This window comes from Trachemys scripta, chromosome 7 (assembly GCF_013100865.1).
Source record: "Trachemys scripta elegans isolate TJP31775 chromosome 7, CAS_Tse_1.0, whole genome shotgun sequence".
NCBI lineage: Eukaryota > Metazoa > Chordata > Testudines > Emydidae > Trachemys > Trachemys scripta.
Window position 1 is genome coordinate 69,418,882 of NC_048304.1, and position 24,575 is coordinate 69,443,456.

The following is a 24,575-nucleotide window of genomic DNA, read 5'->3' on the forward strand; positions in this document are numbered from 1 at the left end:
TCTTCAGACAACGCACAGTCAACCTGTGGAACTCCTTGCCAGAGGATGTTGTGAAGGCCAAGACCATAAAAGGGTTCAAAAAAGAACTAGATAAATTCATGGAGGATAGGTCCAATCAATGGCTTTTAGCCAGGATGGGCAGGCATGGTGTCCCTAGCCTCTGTTTGCCAGAAGCTGGGAATGAGCAACAGGGGATGGATCACTTGATGATTACCTGTTCTGTTCATTCCCTCTGGGGCATCTGGCACTGGCTGCTGTCAGAAGACAGGATACTAGGCTAGATGGACCTTTGGTCTGACCCAATAGGGTCATTCTTATGTTCTTATGGAGTGTCTCTGATAGGCCATCAACACACAGCTGTCTGGCCCAGATGTAACTCTATCTGCGAGGTGTCACTCTGGAATATGCCACATGTTTAAGATACATAGACACAATTCATAACTTCAGATACAAAGGTAATACATGCATATGAACAAGATAATCATACTTAGTAAATCATAACTGTTCCATTGACACCTTACATGATATACTTTGTACAAGATATGCTGCTATTGTATAACAGTGATTCAAATGGTTATCTTTCTTATACACAGCAGCACAACTGACATAATTTCGTGTGTGTGTGTGTGTGTGTGTTACTGCTGGTGCAGGTAACAATACCAGTAGGTAAGGTTACCCAACACTTCCCATTACAACCTAAGAACCAGTATTCATTTGCTTATAACTTTGTCAAACTTTAAATGTTCAGGCATGTCTGCCTCAGCCTGAAATTTTTTTTAAAAGTCTCACCAAAAATGGTGCAGCCATTTCTGAGAGTGAGGTTAGGTGAGGAGAACACACATTGTTTTACCCATTTTAACAAATTATTTTTAAGAATTTTTTTAGACATTCTGGCACCTGAAGTTGCTGCTCTGAGCTGCTGTGGCACTGGGCACCTGAACTGAAAGCCTGTAGATTTTCTTGTGCACTCAGTGCTCACCCTTACCCCCCTGTTTCTGCCCAGGCAGCAAGAAGGAGGGGGAAATCAGCCTGACTTAGATTTCAGAGTGTCAAGGAAGTGGAGGCGGGGCATGGGGAGAAGGGGTTGCAGGCAGGGTGAGGGGTGGGAACAGTACAGTAGCTAGAGATAGGGGTGGGAAGCAGTAAGAGACAGAAGGTGGAGTGTGTGCATAGCAGCAAGTGAGGGAGATAGGATTGGAGGGGAGGGGCAGTTGCATAGTTGCTTGAGAGAGAGGAAGGGAGGAGAAGGGTTTTAGATAACTGTACAGATGGCTCTGTGCTCATCCTAAATAGGCCTAGATAGGAGGAATAAGGCAGGATTTGGGCAGTGGAGCACATAGGAAGAAAGGGGGACAAACAGGCTTGTGGGAGGGAGGGGGCAGATGGGTCTATTACCACTAGAGGATTCTCCCCTTCAGAACCTGGAATGAAACCCAGGAGTCCTGACTCTCTACATTCCTTACAGCTGGTTACAACCCAGTTTTTCTGTGCCACAGGAAACTCCAAGTTGGCTTGTTTTTTCATTCTGAATTGGAACAAAAGTTCCAAAATTTCATTTGAGAAAATTCAAAACGACATTTTGTTTTGACTTTATCAAAACATCTCAACTTTAATATTATAAATGGTAATAGAACAGAAAAGTCAAAATGATAAAGTTGAAATAAAACATTTTTACCTTATAAAAATCAGATTTTCAGAGAAGTTTTCATTGAAAAAATTGATGAAGTTGATACGTGCCCAAGGAAGGTTTCAGTTTTGTTGAAGCATCATTTTCGGACAGAATTTTTTTCTCTCAGAAAAATTTCCTTTGCTGTTAGCAAATAGGTATGAACAGGGCTGGCCCACAACATTTTGGCACCTGAGGTGGGGAGCTCAAATGATGCCCCCACACCCCCTCACTTGGGCCAAAACTTTGAAAGGTATCAATTCTGCCTTCTTCCTGTTCTACTCCTCTCATGGTACTGTTCTGCTACCTACCCCAATAAAGGAGAACTAACAACTTAAAATGCCTTGTTCCAAAATTTTAAGTAACACTTAACTTTCAAACGCCTGAACAGCAAATGTAACTTTTCTTGTCTGCATAGTAAACACTGGCATTTTTATCTGTTTGAATAAAGCAAAGTAATGCTTTCCGTGCCTTCTTGGTTGCAAAGATTTGAACTGCTTCTTGAAGGTCCACAGTCTGGGCTAGCTCATGCTCTATTGCAGGGGTAGGCAACCTATGGCACACCTGCCAAAGGCGGCACCCGAGCTGATTTTCAGTGGCACTCACACTGCCCGGATCCTGGCCACTGGTACGGGGGGGCTCTGCATTTTAATTTAATTTTAAATTAAGGTTCTTAAATATTTTAACAACCTTATTTACTTTACATACAACAATAGTTTATTTATATATTATAGACTTATGGAAAGAGATCTTCTAAAAACGTTAACATGTATGACTGGCACGCGAAACCATAAATTAGAATGAATAAATGAAGACTCGGCACACCGCTTCTGAAAGGTTGCCGACCCCTGCTCTATTGAGATGGTTGCAAGGCCGACCAGCCTCTCCTGTGTCATTGTGGAGCATAGATGTGTTTTTATTAACTTCAGCTTGGAAAAGCTGCGTTCTCCACTTGCAAATGTTACAGGAAGTGTTAGAAGTCTGCGCAGAGCAACAAAAGCATTCGGAAAGAGGGTGGTAATCTTATTTGTGCACATATATTCCAGAACAGCCTTTAGAGTTGATCCTGCTGAAATGTATCTTGAAAGGACTTTCAGTTCATCACCTAAATCATTCGCATCACTATCGTGCATGTCATCATGTGCCAACACTGTCTCTAGTGCCCTGCATTGCTGGTGTAGGTCTTCTTCAGGTATAGTGAGGAGTTTTGGAATATCATACAACATCACACATATACTTCTGTGTTCCTTGAGCTGCATGAAATGTTCTTCAACTGTCTGTATTGCACAATCTAGCACCTGGTTAAAGAATTCAACTTTGAATTGTTGTTTGGGGTCTCTTAAGGGATTATCCCATGCCTCATAATCAAAATGTCGTCTTCCTCGGTGACTCTTGTATTCTTGAATGGGTGGGAAAATAACTTCAGTGTGAAGTTCCTCTGCCAACTTCTGTGCACTCTTCAGAACATTTTGAAATCCCTCATCTGACCGGTAAGACTGTAGGTATGACTTTGCTTTGTCCAGTTGTTCCGTTGCTCCAGATATATCAAGGTCAGCACCTTGGAGTCTCTTGCTTACAACATTTATTTCAAACAGTATGTCATGCCACAACACTAAGCCACACAGAAATTTTAAGTTATGTATGTTTCTGGTGATTCCATTTCCCCCTGCCACTGTTCTCCCACGAATGGTTCCTGTCATAGCATTATCTTCCATAATGGCAACTATGGCATAATCTATCTTCCCAATTTGGTGTTTGATAGGCTTTATCACCTTCACTCGACTTTCCCATCGTGTGGCACTCAGTGGTTTCAGTGTCTGGGTGGATGTTCTAAGATGTTGCTTCAAAATTTGTCATCGATGAGTTGATGCAGAGAAAAATACATAGATGCTTTAAATTACATTTAAAAAGTCAGCAGCCTCACTAGAAGCTGATGCTGCATCACTGACCAACAAATTCAATGAGAACTGCATGGGACAAAAAAAGCTCGAAGGTTTAACTTTCGGATCCGTGTCTGTACTCCTCTGTTCTTTCCTCTCATGTTGGCACTGTTATCGTAGCCCTGACCTCTCATGTCAGCTATGACAATTCCCATATCTTCCAGCTTTTTAAGAAGCACATTTGTCATACCACTTCCTGTAGTATCATCAATGTCAATAAATTCTAGAAAATACTCTCTGACAGTCACCATTGCAAGGACATTTTTTCACTAGGTTCTGTTGTTGTTACAAAATGCACCATTAAAGTCATTTGTTCCGTTGTGAACTGGACCACGATCAGTGACTCATTTAATGTAGATCACTAAATAGCCACTAGAAGGAAACAACTTCTACCAGGGACATAAAAATGTAAGGTAATATAAAGAAGTCTTCCATTTCCAGTATGTTTCCACCACTTTTAAGGCCTCTTTGCACTGCCAGAATTGTGTAAAAGAAATTTAATCTCAATGAGAATCTGGCTTCCTGTTTTGTGGGTGATATTATCCCCCTCATATTATCATGTTAAAAAATCCTTCTTAGTGGGATACGGAGTTCCCCTTACAATATTCTGTGGTGCATCTACTTATACCTTAGTGCATCAACTAAATTCTTATCTGGGAGTTACTCTGTATAGGGCACAGGTGGAGATGGTGTGTCCTGTTTTTTATGCTTTGTCTCTATTGTGTTAGATTGTGCTTACTCATGAGCTGTCAGCTCCAGTCACTGATGGACATATAACACTTTTACACTATGGTATATGAGAAAATAATATGTATATAATAAAAGTCAGCTGTGTTCTGGCTTGTTTTTCTTCTGAGACATTTAAAATCACAATGAAGATGTAATTATTTAATACTTAGAATAAATAGAAGATCTATGGAAATGTTATATCCTGCAAACAACTCATGACAGACATCTCTGCAATCATCTATTCTTCTGCTCCAAGACTATTTTACCCAATTAAAATGTAATATCTTAGCTCAACAAAATGGGAAGGCATCAGTGCATGTTGACTTTTCAAATATTCTTGCGCACGGCTTTAAACGTAAAGAAAATCGAAGCAAAAATCATTCAAGGTAACTGTTATCAAATGTCTGCATTGCTGGCCAAATGAATATCCAATTACACACACAATACATTTCCAATAGACACAAAAATGTATCTCCAATTACACGCCCTATAAATTGGACCTTCATCATGCTCCTTTTGCATTTCACATTGGAGCTGAGAGGTAAGTTGAACTTCTTTATAAATCACAAAAAAAAAATGTAGTTAAAGTATAACATAAAGTCTCAATTTAAACTTCCAATTTTAGATGCTTTTTCAGAGTTTCTGTACATTTCCCTCTGTTGCTAATACCACCAGTCTATTTTTACTGAGGAAATCACCAGACAGAAGTGTTTATAAAATGCTATTTATGACAATGAAGAGAGAGAGAGGCAAAAAAAGAATAAAGTCTGAATGGTTGCTTTTCCCTTTTAAAATATATAAGACAGTGTACCCAGAGTAATCTTGATTGTTTTTTTTCTGACTGTAGTGGACATGCCTACCTATTGCTGAATAAGTAATACTGGAGTTACACTTGTCACACAAGAAAAAATGAGATAAGTTAAACAATAGCTTTATAAAAAAGTTTTTTGCTCTCTAGACAGATGAGTATATTTTGTAAAGGATTAATTGTTTCATTTTGGTGCAGTGTAATAATCATTCAAACTCCGACCGCTTTATAGCTACACTAATCATGTTAGTATCACAGGGGGGAAAAGACTACGCTGAAAAGATTTCAGTCCCAAACAGAAAATGTTATTTTGAAATAAAGAATTCACACTTCTCAATCATTTTTAATTTTGAAAAAAAGCACTCAGCACTGGGTAGTAAATACTCTTTGTTTTATAGCTGGCCTCCAACAATGTCGCCCCAATTGTTTCACGTAGTCACAGCAATAGTCTTTTTGCTGGCGACGAGCCATGCTGGGAACCACCATGAAGGAATTCAGAGAATCCCTGGCAAACCTGGACTGAACAAAATGCCTGTGAAAGAAGGAAAGCCTTGTTTAAAAGCACTCCCAGGACTGCAAGGTAATTGCAGCGGTCACTCACCCCAGATATAGAGATATTCTGCTGTGTTTCATTATTTGTATCTGATAAACCAAATTCTACTTTTTGCACTTTCTGCCCCATTTTCGAAAGTGACAGACATTTAGAAGCCCAAGTCTCATTGAAAGTTAGCAGTGCTTGGTTACCTAGGTGTTTTTCAGAATGTTACTCCGCCCCCTAAGCTATAAGACCACCAGCTAATGTGATTGTGAAGGAGTCCAAATGTGTCTACAGGGATGCTGGGTGCGAAGGGATTGTTCCAAACATATTGCGCTCATGCAGTTTTTAAAAGTCCTTTTTTTGTCATATAGAAAATTTCTGCATATCGTACAGAAGAATGAAAATCTGGAATTGTTTTCCATGTGATGTGAATACTACAAGTCCAGCTTGTAATGAACTGCTACTTAAAGAGCCAAATCCTATTTGCCTTTATGTCAGTGGGACTTCTTGGGCAAAGTGAAGTTGCTCTGTAATATCATGATTTCACTATAAAAGTAACAAAATGTTAAAGACTCTAGATGGCTTTCCAGCCTGGACTGTAGTGCTGGAAGTGAGTACCAATCACATGGGGCCTCGGTGTTCAACTTTGCATCTAATCCAGGAACTCTTGCAGTGAACACCGATCTGTGTGTGTGTGTGTGTGTACATATATATATATGGAAGCTGCTCACTTGTCCTCTAATCTGGAAGGAAGATCACACAATGGCCAATAGGGCTAACTGGTGAGGGAGCCTGGGAAAGTTCTAAGAAAGGCAGTACCGCTTACGTTTTTCCATATATATATCCCCTCTAGCTGATCATTCTGGGGAGTTGGAAAATATAAGTGGTACTGCCTTTCTTAGAACTTTCCCAGGCTCCCTCATCACACAGCCCTATTGGCCATTGTGTGATCTTCCTTCCAGATTAGAGGACAAGTGAGCAGCTTCTTCCAACCCAAACACCAAGGATGCTGCATGGGCCAGGTTTCTAGGCACTGAAAGTGCATTTGCTCTTTCATTGTAGGGAGTAAATGTTCTGCCTCTGACATGCATCGAACCATCACCTAAATCATGTCAGGTAATGAAAAGCAATTGAGCTGATGTAATGCAATCTGTTTCCTTAAAGGTCAGCAGCAGTGCTTATTCTGAATTAAATGCATCATTTGGGAAGAAGCTCAGTGAGGAGTCTGGCAAGTTTTCACTCATGTATTTCCCTTCAGCAGGTCCCCCAGAGCCACCAAGTTCCATGAGAGGTCCTTCTGGAAAAGATGGGCTTCGTGGGCCACAAGGGCCTAGTGGTGAACGAGACGAGAAGGGAGAGCAAGGGCAGCCTGGACAACCAGGTGAAAAAGAACAATCTGTTCATTTAATCTTATGGGGGTGGCAGTGTCTGTCTGTATGTGCCTGTGACTCTGTCTAAAGCAACCTAGAGAAAAATGGCCATAACTGAGTTTTTTAACTTTCAGTTCTACTCCGGAAAGTGACTATGTAAAAATGGCATCTTCTTACTCAGCTGATCTTCTCCCTGTGTCTATTCAGTTATGTCTGTTGGCTTTCCTGGCTAGGATAACTTACTGTGGCTTACTCCTGGTATTGCTGCAGAAGTGATGCAGCTGAAAATGAGAGAGCTAGGACTGCATTGGTGTCACTGGGTGCGTTTCAAAACCTGCCGCCATGAGGCTCGGAGCTCAGGTCTACAGACATTTGGACTCAGGCTCTGAAGCCCAGGGCAGGGGCAAGTTTCACAGCCTGAGCTCCAGCCTGAGCCTGAATGTCTACAGAGCTGTTTTTAGCACAGTAACATAAGCCCCATGAGTCTGAGTCTGTAGACCTGGGTTCTGAGACTTGTGGCTGTAGGATTTAAAACAACATGTCGACATACCCATTACGGGCATAACTGGGACTGCAGAACCTTCACACTTAAGGTATATCTGCAATAACTCAAGTAGCCACACTGGACCTCTCTGAGGTCCTAGGAACAATGTAGGTGACTAGTCCAAGTTGCTGCCTAGGCCACCACGGCCATATTGCTATTTTTAGCATGCTATCTTGAGCAGAGCTAGTGTGTTTGCCTGCCTGCACTGAGACACACCCTCCCAGCTGCTGGTAGGCATAACCTTAGAGATGTTGTATCAGTGAGAAAGAGTGCAGCTTGTCTTTCAGAGCCTAGGTTGGGTTTGTAGCACTGGAAGTGAGAACAAAAATGTCTCTCTTTTTGCAAAAGAATATGTTTAATACAGACATCCCAGAGAGACTATAAACCTGAATCTCCAAAATGCCATCGTTACAGAGTCACTCTTCAAAGTACAATTGTACTTTAAACATAAGAGATTAATTTAATCAAGCTAATTGACACTGTACAAGCTGACAAGAGATGATTACATTTCTGCAAGATTATCCACAAGGTTTGAAACCATGACCAACAGCACCAAAGCTTCTACCTTCCATTATTATTACCCACTTTACAAGTCTGTTACTCTTGGTGCTGCTCCACCACCAACACCTCACATGGTCATGGCTTTCCAGAGCAGCTATCAAGTCACAAGTAGTATCTCATCACAGCAAAATCTACTTCTCTAACCATACCCTGAACGCAGGCCAGCCTTTATCATTAGCAGGCTGCAGACTAGAAAACTAGCGATTATAGCCCAGATTCTCCTGACCAACCAGGTCCCAGGGGGATTGGAGGTGAAGGGGATGAGTGCTATAAAGATGGCTTTTAATCTACCTTTTCAGCTCCCCAGTGCTGTGGCCAGGAAGCATTGGAACAGCCTGAAGGATGTTATATCTTACACCATCTGTCAGTGGTCTCAAGGAGTCCATACAGTATCTTAGCATCAACCAGGCACAGTGGTACGCCTGCCAAACCCTCTTTTGCCTGGCTTGGTACTGGACTGATGCAAAGCACCGGTGGGGCATTAAAGACTCTAACTCAAAGATCTCAATTTTAATTCTTCATAAGTGCTCCCTTCTTAAAGTAGTTTCCATGAGCTTTGTTCTTTATCAGGATGGTCAGCGTATTAAAAGGCCCTTCATTTAACACACAGATAAAAATTATTTCACATAGAAAATGAAACAAATGTAACTCAGTCACAAGTGTTTTAGAAAATTGCTATTAATTTTACACAATGGCGTCCACATTATCGCTGAAGCCTGGTCCTAACACTTAAACTTAAGGGCATAATTATTTTTGTTTGTCCATAGGCCTACCTGTTTCTCGTGATCCTGAATTAGAAGAAACCCTCAAAGGATTCAAAAATCAAATTGCCAGACTGGAAGGAGGTAATCTGTCTGCTTTTGCTTTTTGCCCCACCCATAACTTGATTAACAAGTGTGGAAAAAATAAGCAATGAAATACCAGCTCTTTAAAAATAGTCCAAGTCTTGTTCCATTTATTTTTACATTCTTTTTATGCAAAGGAACAAGGATCTCTGGGGATGGGCAATGATACATTCTGTATTGTGTTAAATAAGTTAACCTGTGAGCCATATAATTAGTTACCAGCCCCATATAACTGTCATGGGTTGTCACTAATGCAAAGCAGCCAGAGATGGCTTATTGCAACAACTCTTTTCTGTGCAGAAGTGCTTTCAGGCGTATCTCTTTGGGTCACCTACACTCTCTGAGTGACCCTGATGGCCATCACAGTTAATCTGTGGCTACAAAAGTGACAACAGTGTCATATCTAACTAAGGCCTGCAAAGATTTATGCATGTGCCTAACTTTATGTACTGTGAGTAGTCCCATTGAAGTCAGTACCATTACTCAGTGTGTGCAAAGTTAAGCAGGTGCATTAGTCTTTAAATCAGGGGTGGGCAAACTTTTTGGCCTGAGGGCACATCAGGGAATAGAAATTGTATGGCAGGCAATGAATGCTCACAAAATTGGGGTTTGGGTGTGGGAGGGGGTGCAGGCTCTGGGGTGGGGCTGGGGATGAGGAGTTTGGGGTATAGAAGAGTGCTCTGGGCTGGGACCAAGGGGTTCGGAGGGCAGGAGGGGGATCAGGGCTGGGGCAGGAGTGCAGGCTCTGGGGTGGGGCTGGCAATGAGAGTTTGGGGTGCAGGAGGGTGCTCGAGGCTGGGATCGAGAGGTTTGGAGAGTGGGAGGGGGATCAGGGCTGGGGCAGAGGGTTGAGGCGTGTGGAGAGGCTCAGGGGTGCAGGCTCCGAGCAGTGCTTACCTTAAGCGGCTCCTGGATGCAGTGCCATGTCCCTTCTCCGGTTCCTATGCGGAGGTGCGGCTAGGTGGCTCTGCATGCTGCCCCATCAGCAGGCACTGCCCCTGAAGCTCCCATTGGAGCACTTAGCAGCTGGAGCGGAGATATGCCATGGCTTCTGGGAGCCGCATGGAGCAATAGTCTACTCAATTTAGCATGTCATTGATGTTCCATCCAGAAGAGGGCAGTGCTTGGTAGGATAGAATGACAGCCTATGCTCTGGGTTTTTTTAATCTGGGGGTGGGGAGGGAGAGAGAGTTGTATGAAGTTTGCAATTTGTGTTCCTTATTTTATTCGGAAGGGTTATTTTATTATAGAAGAATACAGAAAGAGGGAGTCCCCGTATTGTAGTAATCATGAGAGTGTAAAATGATTCAAAAAAGTTTAACAAGATCTTTTGCTGTACTTTACAGTCCTTGCCATGGATGGGACCATAAAGACATTTGGAAAAAAAATGTTTGCTACCAATGGGCAAGAAGTCGATTTTGAGACCACACTGGAAGCATGCAAACAGGCGGGCGGCTCCATTGCATCTCCCAGGAATAAGGGGGAGAATGATGCTGTTTTCAGTATTGTGAGGTTATTTAACAGATATGCCTATCTGGGCATTAAGGGGGGTGGGATTCCAGGTAAATTCAATTTCCTGGATGGAACAGCCGTAAATTACACAAACTGGCATGCAGGTGAGCCCAGTGACATAGGGAAAGAAAACTGCATGGAGATGTGCACTAATGGTGCCTGGAATGGCACAAGTTGCAACCAGTCCCGCCTCACTATCTGTGAATTTTAATCCTTGCTCCTACATTTCCTTCAAAATGTCGGACATCTCTAGGGTCCTTTGAATTCTTTCTTTCATCCACAAACAAGAATCTGTTTTCTCAGCATTGTAGTTAGTGACTTATGTGATTGTTCTGTATGAGAAAATGAAAATCAATAAAGTCATGATGCACTATCTTCCTTCGTGATATTCATTAAGGCAATGCTAACCTGCTAACCAAAAAGGGAGAGCTACTGTAACCACAGCACTGACTAATTTACAGGATTCCTCTCAATCCCACTGGGCTGCTGGTTTCATTTAGAAGCTGAATTTGCAATGTTTAATTACAGTTATGATATGCCAGCCTGGACCCATTTGGGACACTAAGGGGTAACCTATGAACAAGAAAAACTGTATTGTTATCACATATCTGGTGATCATCACCAGGATGGATGTAGATGCTGGAAGTGGTGCAGTTTTTCTACCTCATGTAATGTTTAAATATTATTGAGCATCTAATCCAAAAGTGTCATAAAATCACACAAAGGGCCACAACTCGTAGAAACATAGTTTAATTTTGACCAAAATTGGCAGAAAGCTTCTAAACACAATTAATAATGCAACTACGTACTCACAATACTACTGTTTGGAAAGTTTGGGAAATATTTAACTCCAGATTATTTATTTTCCCATACTTTGCCTTTGTCTGTAGTCACACAAAAATATGAGCTTGTTTGTACCATATAATGCATAAAACTTTTTGTAATTATCTGTATAATAGACTGATTTGAGAACAGTTTTCCCATCTGCTATTTTTATGAAGTTATGCAGACAATAAGACCCCTGCCACCTAATTATAGAACTTTTTTTTTATTATTCGCTCAACCGAAGACAAATTTAAAGTACACATGGTACATCTGTAATTATCTCCTTACTATCACTGAATACAATGACAATACATGTAAACTACTTATATAACAGTAATGACTCTTAGTCGAGGGCTATAAAATGTCTTATATGAATATATCATGTGAATTACAAAGTGTAACTATGTGCTGTTATGGAACCCCAACATATAACTATGAGCTACTGAATGTCTGGTGCAACATTATTACTCCCTCGCCGAACCTGTGACTGATAAGAACTGTACTCTGTTGCTACGCTCGTCACTGTCACAATTGCATGCATCAGAATACACCAAATCTTCCCTCTGACCTTTGCATCTCCTTGTTGCACATGTACTCAAAAAGCCATACTGCACAAAGGTGGGGATAGCTTCTGGAACAGGTGGCAGCACCAGTATGTTAGGAACAAGATGTCCGGTGCTACAGGGGTCACTTGAAGATACTAACTGTTGCATGAGTCCATATGTATGATTGATAATTTGCATGTTTCAGGCACTGTCTGAAGGAGTTCATTGTCGGTGGCAGTTTCTCAGTGGTATGGTCTTCTTAGCAAACAATTTGTAGCTCACATTATCCAAAGGTGCCTGCTTCTCATCACAGTACAATAAAGATACCAGTGAGACCCAGGCCGCTGAGTCTGAAAAAGCTGCCTTGGGTGGGACTGCAGTCACCTACCTTCAAATTCTGCTAGTGATACCAAGCAAGAACTTAACTGATTCCACTACTGCTTGGTTCTTGATTAACTCTCTGGTTAGGTCAGGTCTGTCCAGGCCATGAATTCAAAATAATGGGCCTAATTTTTAAAGTCATCAACAGGCAGAGACATAGCTACCTGCTAAACTGTCGTATCGGCGTTGCTGTGTGACTGCGTCTGAATGTTTCTGCTCTTTGCCCTCAAAACCAATAGGAGTAGGCTTATAACTAACAGCAGGTGGTTATTTTACTGATACCACAAATGATGGTTCATGCTTGTTCTTGGGATGGGATGAAATCACTTTTCTTTTGCTCAATGCCAGGGAAAAAACAAGCAGGATTCACATAGATCATCTCTCACTAGCTTTCCCCAACACCCAAAGACAATAATCCAAATATTGTTTCTACCAAGTGGGGCTGCTGTGAGCAAGGCATGGGCTGCCAAAGAGCCACACGCAGGCTGCAGTCACATAACTGTTTAAACTTTCAACATGCTCTAAAATTGTTAGACAGTCAGATTGGCTTTGAAATTTGTATGCTAGTAGAAGGCCTTGAGTACCATTTGGGGTCATGGTCAGGCCGTGCCAGAGATACAACTCCCTTCCCCTCCTGATAAATGAATTGTGTTTAATTTTAAAGTGCTCGCAAATGCAGAACTACGTTGGCTTGAGCAATGGTATGCTAGACGAAGAGGCAGAATAGTGTCGGGGGGTACAATTTTGGGAGTCATTTGGTGAAGAACTCCTCCCCTTTCCCTTTTTTCTTTTTTTTTTTTTTAAACAATGGGGCAAACTATACAGGGAACTCCGGTAGCGTTTTAGTCAGTGGTACAGTGAGTCCTGACGCAGCAGGCATGCAGTGTTGAGCTGAGACTATGCATGCTCAGTATGTACCATAGACACACAAAGCCACAGCCACAAAGGTATCTAAATTCCAGTTTTAGGCACCACTGTGAGCCACAAAAACCCTGCTCAGCTGTTTCCCAACCACATGAGCCTAAACTCACTTGGCACCTAAGTTTTTGCTCCAAATGTTGCCTAGGCACCTATGTTTCTGCAGCTGAGCACATGTACGGCTACTTCCCTGCAGGCAGCACCAGACACCTATCTTACGCCTATGCCCCAAGCCCAGGGCAAACAGGCATTGTGCTGCCTCTCTTCCCTGTGGGACTAGAGCTGGTTGTAGACTCAGCGGCCACCTAACACCACAAGGTGGTCGAGAAGGAGACAGACCCGTTAGCTCAATGGTTAGAGTATTTACTCAGGACACTGGAGGGCATGGGTCAGTTTCTTTGCTTTCCCTGTTGAGGAAAAGGGCTTTGGGGGTTGGGGGCTGTCTACTCCCAGATGAGGCTTCTGAGAGGAGAAGCAGTGCTCCCACCTCAGCTTTATCCAGTGGTTAGGGTACTCACCAGGTGCGGGGGTCAATGCTGGTTCAATCTCCCGCCCAGTGAGCGGCAGCCAGGCTTAGAACAGGGGTATGCCATCTCTCAGGTGAGTGCCCCAATCATTATACTAAGGCATAAGCTGATCTGGGCTACCCTACAGCTATTGGTGTAGAGGTATATAGCCCACACACCTGTCACTAAGTGATCCACTTAAAATGGTTTTTAACAGGAACGGGGGGGGTGTCGGGGATTTGACCCAGGTTATCCCATACCTCAGGTCAACAGTTCTCATTGGTGGATCTTCAGTCCCCCTGGGGGGTCCATGTACCCTTTCAGGGGGACCATGGGGTCCCACGGCTCAAACCCAGAGCCTTAGCCCCAGTCCCCCCCATGGGGCTGAGGCTGAGAGCAGCGGGGTTGAATCCCAGAACCCCAAGCCCTGGTGCTCCCCGTGGGGCAGAAGCTCTGAACCTATGGACAGAGTTGAGGTGCCTGGCGGAGCATTGCTCCCCCTAACCTGCAGTGCAAGAGCCGGGCAGTGCTGGGGGCAGCACCACACACTTCCTTCTCCTCCCCCTCCCCCCGGCTAGGTCCAAGGTGGGAAGCTGGAACTGGGCGGTGCAGGGTAGCGGCTGCTCTGGCTGGCGCCATGGAGCAGGCAGCGGCCGTGTTCCCTTCTTGCTACTCCTCAGCTCCCAGACCCCTTTCTTCAGGCAGCCGGTGGCTGGGGGCACTGACTCCTGGGGCCAGAGGTGGTGGGGGCTGCCTGAGCTAGGCGGAAGCTGGTGGTGGAAAAGACCAAGGCAGTTATGCTTAAAGCCTGGGAGATATTTCAGACTAAAGGGTGAAGGGCTACAGTGAGAAAGCGAGGCAATCTCTGCAGTCACTCTCAGAGAGCTGGGATTATAGCTATGGAGCGAGCCATAGGGAACAGAAAGACCTGCGGGGTGAGAAGGCTGCCTGGGGAAGGAGTCTACCTGATAACACAGGACCGGAGCAAGCGCCTGTGGCCACCCCGGTGCAAGGGAAAGACCTGGATAGAGCTCTGGGAGGTGCAGTTTGTTATAAAGCTCCCAGGAAGAGGCTTGGGGAAAGGCCTGAAGGTTAACAGTAGGAAGGATTCCAGGGTGGTAGAGGCAAGGTATCCAATGGAGGAGAGGATTGGCCTGGGTTCCCCTACCAGTCACTGGGAAAGCGGCATGAAGCGCCCTGATGTGAAAGGATGAGCACAATTCAGCCCACAAAGATACGGGTGTGATGACACTGGGCCCAGAGTCAGGGCCAGAGACTTGACACAAGGGGTTGGACCTGTTTGTCGGATGTGACTCTCTGTTCACACCCCTCCCCGCCCCACTTAAAGTGGGGGCACTAGATCATTCCGGGGAGAGAGAACCAAATCACAAGGAGAAGAGCAACCTTTGACAGGAGGCAATGCTACTTCACACGCAGCCATGGCGGGAGAGGGAGAGGGTTCGCTAGTGGTGAAGCCAGTCTACCACAGGTGGTTAAAGCTGTAGTTCTAGTGCTGAACCAGGACCTACTTCTGGTTGAACAAACTGGTGCCTGTGTGACTCCTCACACCACTGTCTGGTGTATTCACTTTGGCAATACGTGCATCCCTTGCCGTACCAATAACATTGTTTATATTACGTAATACTGTGTTTGGATGTGATCGGAACAGTGACATTAACCCACTCTATTGCTTATTATGCTGCAGAAAAATACAATGGGCACGATCCATGGCTTGCCCTGTGCACCTGATTAGGGTGCAGAAATCAGTGTGTTAATTTCCTCTTAGATCGGCTCCTGGGGCAGTGCAGCTACTCAGGGCAGATTGTGAACTGACACTTCAGCCCTAGTGCTGTCAATCACTGTACTGTTATGTTTAACCCTACTGGAGCAATATTGGTGATATCATGATTTGTTTCTCCATAGCAAGTAGGAACCTCAGTCATGGACCAGGACCATATTGTGCACACACAGCACCAAAAAAACAGCCCTGTCCCAAAGAACTTGCAATTTAAGAAGCCCAAGAGTCAACAGGTGGATACAGCTGTTCCACGAGGGGACCATGTAGTAGGGGATAAAGGCTTTTTTTTTGGTTTCCCTACTCTACTACTTTTCCAGGCCATGTTTTAGCACTTACGACCATCATTTCCCCTGCCAATGGCCATAAGCCTCACTTGGCTCCTCAGTTTGACACTAGAGAAATAATGGTCTGGAAAGCAGGGAAACAAGTAGCAATTACTAGATTGTTCTCTTTGTTATACTAGTTTTACACTCACATCCCTGCATTGAAGTCAGAGTTACCCCTGAGTCTCCCCCACCTGAGAAGAAACTTAGGCTTCAATATTTTTAAGGTTAGGGTAAATATAATCTTGCTTTTTGGCTCTGGGAAGAAGGATAAAGGAGTTTAGAGGCACAAGTGGTGTTCTTGTCCATCCTCCCTGTGCAGGGAAAAGGCCTGGGTAGAGACCATCGAATTGTGGAAGTCAATGAATGGCTACGCAGGTGATATCGGAGAGAAGGCTTTGGATTCTTCAACCATGGGATGATGTTCCAAGAAGGAGGAGTGCTAGGCAGAGACGGGCTCCACCTAACAAAGAGAGGGAAAAGTAGCTTCACAAGCAGGCTGGCTAACCTAGTGAGGAGGGCTTTAAACTAGGTTCACTGGGGGAAGGAGACCAAAGCCCTGAGGTAAGTGGGGAAATGGGATACCGGGAGGAAGCACAAGGAGGAGCGTGCAAGAGGGGAGGACTCCTGTCTCAGACTGAGAAAGCGGGACAATCAGTGAGTTATCTTAAGCGCCTATACACAAATGCAAGAAGCCAGGGAAACAAGCAGGGAGAACTGGAAGTCCTGGCACAGTCAAGGAACTATGATGTGATTGGAATAACAGAGACTTGGTGGGATAACTCACATGACTGGAGTACTGTCATGGATGGATATAAACTGTTCAGGAAGGACAGGCAGGGCAGAAAAGGTGGGGGAGTTGCATTGTATGTAGGAGAGCAGTATGACTGCTCAGAGCTCCTGTATGAAACAGAGAAGATAATTCCAGTTCTGTTCAATATCACAGGAACTCCAAACCCACTAAAGTTTTTCATTGTGCTGTCAAGTTGCAAATTTAAATCACAGCAAGTTCTAATTGGCTCAGCCTACGCAGGATACAATTTCTAAAATATTAACCCTTTCGTGGATTTCACATGCACAAAAGACTTCAGATTAGAAAAACTGAATTTATTTCACATGTAATGTGCTTTAAGTAACTATTCTCCACTAGTTGAAACTCTCTGGAGTTTCAACAGGCATATAGTTTATGTATTATGTATAAGAACAATCAATATATGATAGGGTTTCTTTGAAAATATATAAATGCAGGGAAATAGAATTTTCCACCACAGAAAATGACACTGACATACATCAAGTACAAGACAATTTTGGAAAATTGTTATTAATTGTATCTGATGCATTTTTCATATCAGTGAAGTCCAGTTTAAATCAATTGTATAATTATTATTATCTCTAGGCGTGCCTGCTTCTGTTGATCCTGAATTGCAAGAAAGCCTCCAGGTTTTAAAACATCGAATTACCAGACTGGAAGGAGGTAATCTTTCTGCTTTTCCTCACAACGTGTGTAAAATGCAATGTACAAAATGAACCATGATAGCCCAACTTAAAGTAAGTTGCATTTCAAAAACTTTATTCAATTTTAAAACTTTCCTCACCAAAACTTACTTCCGAACACCAATTAAGTATGCTGAGGTGTTTGTTGCACATTGGAAGAAGAGGAAAGGTGATCCAGCAGCCCAGCCTGAGATGTGGGAGACCAGGGTTCAATTCCTGCTTTGCCACAAACATCTTGCGTAACCCTAGGCAAGTCACTCAGTCTGTCTGTACCATAACCTGGGGATAATAGCACTGCCCTACCTCACAGGGGTGTTGTAAAGATAATTGATGAGGCGCTCAGATACTGCAGTAATGGAAGCCACGCAAGAAAGATTGGTCAGTGTGCGTGTGTCTATGCAGTATATAGTGCAATGCAAAAGACTGTCCATAAGATGGGACATAGACGGGTGCTTAGGGTTATACAACATACTGAGCATTCTGCATACTATATGTATGAACGGAGTATAAGAACTTATATAGTCTAGAATCAGAAGGGACTAGGCACAGCATAGTGCGAAGGACTGTGATGTACATGTCCAGCATGTTGGGCAGCACATGAAGATAAACATCAAACAGGCTGTTGCAGTTTCTCATAGATTCATAGACTTTAAGGTCAGAAGGACCATTATGATTGTCTAGTCTGACCTCCTGCACAACACAGGCCACAGAATCTCACCCACCCACTCCTGTAATAAACCCCTAACCTATGTCTGAGCTATTGAAATCCTCAAATTATGGTTTAAAGACTTCAAGGTGCAGAGAATCTTCCAGCAAGTGACCCATGCCCCACGGGCAGAGGAAGGCAAAAAAAACCCAGGGCCACTGCCAATCTGCCCTGGAGAAAAATTCTTTCCCAACCCCAAATATGGCGATCAGCTAAACCCTGAGCATGTGGGAAACACTCACCAGCCAGACACCCAGGAAAGAATTATCTGTAGTAACTCAGATCCACCCATCTAACATCCCATCACAGGCCATTGGGCATATTTACCGCTAATATTCAAAGATCAATTAATTGCCAAAATTAGGCTATCCCATCATACCATCCCCTCCATAAACTTATCAAGCTTAATCTTGAAGCCAAGAATATGATAGCAACATGGACAGAATAAATATAGTATAAAATAAGACAACAAAAATCAACCATATCTTTTCTTTCCTTTGCAGTCCTTACTTTGGAAGGAAAAATAACAGAAGTGGGGGAAAAAATTCTCGCTACCAATGGGAAAGAAGTCAATTTTGAAACCACATTAAAAGCGTGCGAACATGCTGGTGGCTCCATCGCCACCCCCAGGAACAAGGAGGAGAACAATGCTATTTTGGATATTGTGAAACACTTTAACAGATATGCTTATCTGGGTATAAGGGAGAGTGATGTTCCAGGTGAATTCCAGTATCTGGATGGGAAACCTCTGAATTATACCAACTGGTACGCTTCTGAGCCAAATGGCAAAGGAGGGGAAAACTGTGTGGAGATGTTCACTGATGGCAGCTGGAATGACAGAAAATGCGACCAGTACCACCTCACTATTTGTGAATTTTAAAGCATATCCTCTCAGTAATTTCATAGTGCAGAGTCCATGCAATATTCTGTGTCTCAGACATAAACAGGAGCCTGTTCTCTCAGCAATATAGCTAATGTCTTCTGTGATTATTTTATCTGAGAGAAACAAAATCATGGTGTAATATTTTCCTTCCTGATGCTTATTAAGGAAATAGTAACTATCGAAGGTGATTGATTTGTAACTAGAACTATCCCGAATTTGAGATGGTGATTAATCATAGTAACCAAACTCTGCCTTGTCTCACTGTGGCTGATTAAGCTCCAGGTAAGGATTTCAGGGTTTGGCTTAGTGTGTTTGAGGAGTCCCATGCTAAGATAACTTTGTACATTCCATTGTAGTTACATGCCTGGATAATGCAGCATATACTATGCAACAACAGGTCTCAATCCTGGAAGGAAATGCACACAGGTATACTTCAGTGAAGAAATACATGTTGGATCATCTTATATGCAGGGCTTTGGAGCTGTGCTCCGGCTCCGCTCCAGCTCCAGGCAAAAACCTGCAGCTCCACTGCTCCAGAGCTGCTCCGCGCTCCAGCTCCAGACTCCTCTCCAAAGCCCTGCTTATATGCATTTCTTTGCAGAACCAAGGCCATACTGTATACTATGAAACCCTGCAATAAAATTCAACTCAGTTATTATAAAGGGAGACCACAACGAAAACCCCGGAAATCACAGATCAATTAGCTGTACTGCAAGCTGCTCATTCTGTTTTTGTGTGTCAAATACCATGTTCCCCTATAGCACTATAGAAAGAGTCATTTACAATATTTTACAGTTCTATCAAGACTCTTCTATATCATACTAACCACTGGACAAACAATATCATTCTGATGTGTAAACTGAATAGATTTTACACACCCACACAAACCACATGCACATCTGACCACCATCATCAGACCAGCAAAGGCAAGGTTTGAGAAGAGGGCTGCCAGCAGTGACATAGGTCCTGATCCAAAGTCCACTGAAGTCAATGAGAGTCTAGCCATTGATTTCAAAGAGCCTTGGCTCACACCCCCACCATCGCTACTACTACTTGGCATTCAGCTTGTGTAACTGGGCTGGGCATTGGGAATCCTCATAAGCAGAAAGGGGTAAGAAATTTCTCACACACTTCCCCAACATGTGGAGCCAGAGTGGAGCAGCTTCCCAGGAGTGTCCTCAAACCATTCTCTCACCAATGCAGGGAGAAAAGGAGGTACTACAGGGTACATAGAGCAATAGACACTCTGGTCCACTCCTATCTTCTTCTGTTCCCAAGATCTTCCTAGATGTTGCTACTCAGGGAGTCTGCATAGTGTTGGACTCTACACTATGCCGGGGAGTGAGCTTTTTCCTATCCTACACTGTAGGGACTCCTCTGTATGGCCAATTCATACACCGTGCTTCAGCAAAACTTTGAGTTCCAATATTAGGGAATGGAGTCTTTTTTGGCAGTAAAGGAGGAGTCCCTTGTACAGGCCAATACACAGCAAAGGTCTCCAGCCAGTCTAAGAATGTGCAACATGACTGCTACTTCAAAATTGGCATAGAATAGCAACTCTTGATATAATGTCCATTATGTGGGCTTCAAAATGTTGAATCTTCACTTGCAAAATAATCTCTTTAAAGTCCTATTGTTGGAAAGTTGTCTTGGCCAAAAATATGCCAACTAGAATTGCATAGATTCTGTGAAGAAGGAAGATTTATTATTCTACAAACAAAACTCTCTTGGCTTTATCTATCTTTGATTATCAGTGTAGCCACTTAGTTCATTTTATCTTTTCATTGCACAGCTGGAAGGACTTTCCTTTCTTATATGAAGATTGCTGGATAACACCCGTCCTTGTGATAAATAGATTTAGGAGGGGTTATACTTCCAAAATCAAACACAGACCTGGAAACAGCAGGAAATCTGCCCCTTTTGTAGGACTTCAACATTGTACCAAAGCCAAAGTCTGATGCTGAGGCCGCTGTGGGTGACTTAACATAGGGTTCAGCCTGCATATCCCCAGTGACCTCTTTTCTTTTATGTGGATACATGGGATACCAGGTAGCAGGACCTGTCTGCTGTCTGGAGTTTCTCTTATTTTCTCCTGTTGTTTTACAGCATCTGGATGAGTGGGTTCTCTTCTCTTAGAGGCCGTGAAAGGAGCGATGTTTTGTGGTGCTTTTTAATGATGCAGCTACTGGTGTGCAAAGTAACCTGCTCATTCAGGTGCTGAAAAACACCTAGGGAGACAGTGTGGTTCACTAGACTGGACTGGGACTTGAGAGCTCGGGTGAAATCTTGGTGCCACTGAAGTCAATACCAAAACCCTGGTTCTGTTTCTTGTTCTGCTGCTGACAAGCTGTGTGACCTTGGGTGAATTGTTTCCCTTCTCTGTGTCTGTTCCCCCTCCCATTCTTTGCCTTTCCTGTCTGTTTGGAATGAAAGCTATTGGGCACAAGGGTTGTCTCTTAATATGTGTATGCACCGTGCCTCTCGGTACTGTAATGCAAAAATAGTAATAAGAAAAAATGAAGGACACTCTAGATTTCAGAGGCCTGACTGTCTATATCTGAGATGGACAAGGTTTCTTGTACTGTTCCTTTTTGAACCTCCCCAAATGTGCAGTTTCTTGATTCCAAGAATACATCAAAACCAATTTGGATAAACACCTGAAGTTCGGAGGCCTTTTCTAAACCTTTTTCAGGTTCAACTATCATTAATAAGATTATTACATTCTCCTGGCCACTGCAGGAGTGGCTGTTATGTGAACTAATGTATTAAAGCTTATGAAAACTGACATTTGCCCTATAATTTTTTAGACAAAAGCACATAAAGCTTGGTATCTGTACTCTGTAATCAGCTGTGTAAAGTTAATTAAATGTTCCAAGAAGCATCAGCAAGCAGTAATTAAGTATGTATTCAGAAAAAGATTTTTTTCAGAGAAACATTTGAGAATCAGGAAGTTAAGTGTATTTGACTTCTAGTTGGGAACCTGTCTAGCTCTTGTTACCTTTAATGACATACCTCTATTATGAACCAACAGTTGTAAAAGACTTAATTCCACAGTGATCTTTGAATTTCAATTTGTGCCTATATATAGCAAGCTCAGTTTCTGAAGCTTTCATACACTATGATAAATAGTAACCAAATAGGTAACTAGTCTGTTGTTTAGGGTATCAGGACAGGGTTATCCCCCATAGTGTTTTCTCCTCTGATCTCCAATCCAATTTGAAATATCTAAACCAATGGGGCCTCCACCACTTCCCTTGGGAAACCATACACATTCAAATAGATGTCATGATTAAGGAATGTTTCCTGCTATTTAGCCTAACTTTTCCCCTGTGCTAGACTTCATCCAATTACTCCAAGTTTGACCAGCTCTAAACAACTTCTTTTCTTCCTTGGTGTAAACAATCTATCATTGATGTGATGGGGTGACTCACGCAGGCCACTCTGAGAATGCCACATTCAGGGCAGACAATCCCCCCAAAAATGGTGGTTTATTCTTTAATTAGATTCACCAAACAAGTAACAAAACAGCTTCTGCAGAACCACATTGTTTAACCAGAAACCAAACACAATCCCCTTAGGCATTCCAGCCCTTGGCTCCCATCCGGGCATCCCAATCTAATATATTAAGAGGTTATTGAAAACCCATTTCACCATATGTGAGGTTCTTTCTAAACCCAAAGGATCAGACCCATATCCCCAGGTCAATATATAGCACAGATCTTACCCAAATATCATACTGTCAGCCAATCCTTAGTAAACTAACTAAAGATTTAATAATGAAAGGAGTCATAAATAGATCATATACACACAAATGATTGTGAAGGCCTTATATCAGGTCTGTAACACTCATGTCACAGGCTGCTGGCTTGTAAAGTCTGTCTGGTAACTTCCAAAAGATTGGAAGGTCCTCAAGCCACAGTTCAGGATGCTTCTTTTAGTTGTAAGTCACAGTCCAGAGCAGGACAGAGGCAACATGGAGCTGTTTTAGGTGTCTTTTTATATCCTCTGCCATATGCATGGAAAATTGCTGTCCCAAACAAAGCCAACAGCCCCTGTATGTGGAAAGTTACTGGCCCAAGATGGAGTCCAGGTTCACCTGAGCATATCACATGCCCTTACATGCTTTGCTGAATCATGGGGGTTGGCCATTGGCTTCTTGCTGTCTGAGACATCCTCAGGAAGAGATATCTGGACAGGATGAGGCTTTGTCAATGGCCCATTGTGAGAGTGGAGTGTTCCTGATAGGCCATCAACACACAGCTGTCTGGTCCACATGTAACTCTAGCTGGGGGAGGGGGGTGTCACTCAGGAATACGCCACATGTTTAAGATACATAGACAATATTCATAACTTCAGATACAAAGGTAATACATGCATATGAACAGGGTAATCATACTTAGCAAATCATAAGTGTTCCATTGACACCTTCCATGATATACTTTGTTCAAGATATGCTGCAATTTTATAACAGTGGTAGCAACAATGATTCAAATGGTTATCTTTCTTATACACAGCATCACAATTGACATAATTTCATGTGTGTGTGTTACTGCTGGTGCAGGTAGCGATACCTGTAGGTAAGGTTACCTAACACTTCCCATTACAACCTAGGAACCAGTTTTCAGTTGCTTATAACTTTGTCAAACTTTAACTATTCAGGTATGTCTGCCTCAGTCTGAATTTTTTTTTTTTAAAGTCTCACCAAAAATGGTTCAGGCATTTCTGAGGGTGAGGTTATGTGAGGAGAACATGCATTGTTTTACCCATTTTAACAAATTATTTTAAAGAAACGTTTTAGACATTCTGGCACCTCTGTGCTGTGGAATAGGAACTTCAAATTTGGTAGGAGTATTGCCCTGGTGTCAGGGAAGTGCCATTTGCTGTTCCCATGATAAGACACCCAAATTTGGCTAAGTTTTGAGCCTTTGAAATCTCCACTGTTTGCACATGCTCAGTAGAGCAACTGATTAGTGCATGCCTGCTTAATTCTTTGATGGTTATGTCAGTTCTGGGCATGTGTCATCTGCTCACAATTCCTACATGTGACCAGAGTGCACATGCCCCATCCCCCAGAGCAACTGAGCATACCCCATCCTGGGCTTCAGGGTCTGAGCAGGACTTTCCCTGAAGTTGCTGCTCTGAGATGCTGTGGTACTGGGCAACTGAACTGAAAGCCTGTAGACTCTCTTGTGCTCTCAGTGCCTATCCCCACCATAGAATCATAGAAGATTAGGGTTGGACGAGATCTCAGAAGGTTATCTAGTCCAATCTCCTGCTCAAAGCAGAATCAACACCAACTAAATCATCCCAGCTAAGGGTTTGTCAAGCCGGGCCTTAAAAACCTCTAAGGATGGAGATTCCACCACCTCCCTAAGTAACCCATTGCAGTGCTTCACCACCCTCCTAGTGAAATAGTGTTTCCTAATATCCAACCTAGACCTCCCCCACTGCAACTTGAAACCATTGCTTCCTGTTCTGTCATCTGCCACCACTGAGAACAAAAACAACAAGGAGTCTGGTGGCACCTTAAAGACTAACAGATTTATTTGGGCATAAGCTTTCGTGAGTAAAAACCTCACTTCTTCGGATGCTTCCGAAGAAGTGAGGTTTTTACTCACGAAAGCTTATGCCCAAATAAATCTGTTAGTCTTTAAGGTGCCACCAGACTCCTTGTTGTTTTTGT

At 43.1% G+C, this 24,575-nt stretch overlaps 2 protein-coding genes across 3 annotated transcripts; both read left to right on the forward strand.

The window, feature by feature from the left end:
• Positions 1-5,518: 5,518 nt before the first annotated feature.
• LOC117880485 (pulmonary surfactant-associated protein A1-like) lies at positions 5,519-10,825 on the forward strand. 2 transcript variants are annotated; one of them, XM_034776726.1, is made up of 4 exons: positions 5,519-5,723; positions 6,940-7,062; positions 8,924-9,001; positions 10,348-10,825. In XM_034776726.1, exons 1-4 carry the CDS (start codon positions 5,555-5,557, stop codon positions 10,722-10,724), a joined length of 747 nt encoding a protein of 248 aa, XP_034632617.1. In that variant the 5' UTR covers positions 5,519-5,554; the 3' UTR covers positions 10,725-10,825. The 2 variants fall into 2 exon arrangements, with proteins under 2 accessions (XP_034632617.1, XP_034632618.1); XM_034776727.1 differs by having other exon boundaries at positions 6,943-7,062.
• Positions 10,826-12,937: 2,112 nt separating this feature from the next.
• On the forward strand, positions 12,938-18,953 carry LOC117880564 (pulmonary surfactant-associated protein A-like). Its single transcript, XM_034776851.1, has 3 exons — positions 12,938-12,965; positions 17,206-17,283; positions 18,513-18,953. The coding sequence occupies exons 1-3, from the start codon at positions 12,938-12,940 to the stop codon at positions 18,887-18,889; spliced, it is 483 nt and encodes a 160-aa protein (XP_034632742.1). The 3' UTR covers positions 18,890-18,953.
• The last annotated feature ends 5,622 nt before the right edge of the window (positions 18,954-24,575 follow it).

Coding starts and splice junctions, on each gene's coding strand:
- LOC117880485 (XM_034776726.1), top strand. CDS start 5,555: ATGTCGCCCCAATTGTTTCACGTAGTCACAGCAATAGTCTTTTTGCTG. Junction 7,063..8,923: donor AGGGCAGCCTGGACAACCAG/GTGAAAAAGAAC, acceptor GTTTGTCCATAG/GCCTACCTGTTTCTCGTGAT. Junction 9,002..10,347: donor AATTGCCAGACTGGAAGGAG/GTAATCTGTCTG, acceptor TGTACTTTACAG/TCCTTGCCATGGATGGGACC.
- LOC117880564 (XM_034776851.1), top strand. CDS start 12,938: ATGCAGAACTACGTTGGCTTGAGCAATG. Junction 12,966..17,205: donor CTACGTTGGCTTGAGCAATG/GTATGCTAGACG, acceptor TATTATCTCTAG/GCGTGCCTGCTTCTGTTGAT. Junction 17,284..18,512: donor AATTACCAGACTGGAAGGAG/GTAATCTTTCTG, acceptor TTTCCTTTGCAG/TCCTTACTTTGGAAGGAAAA.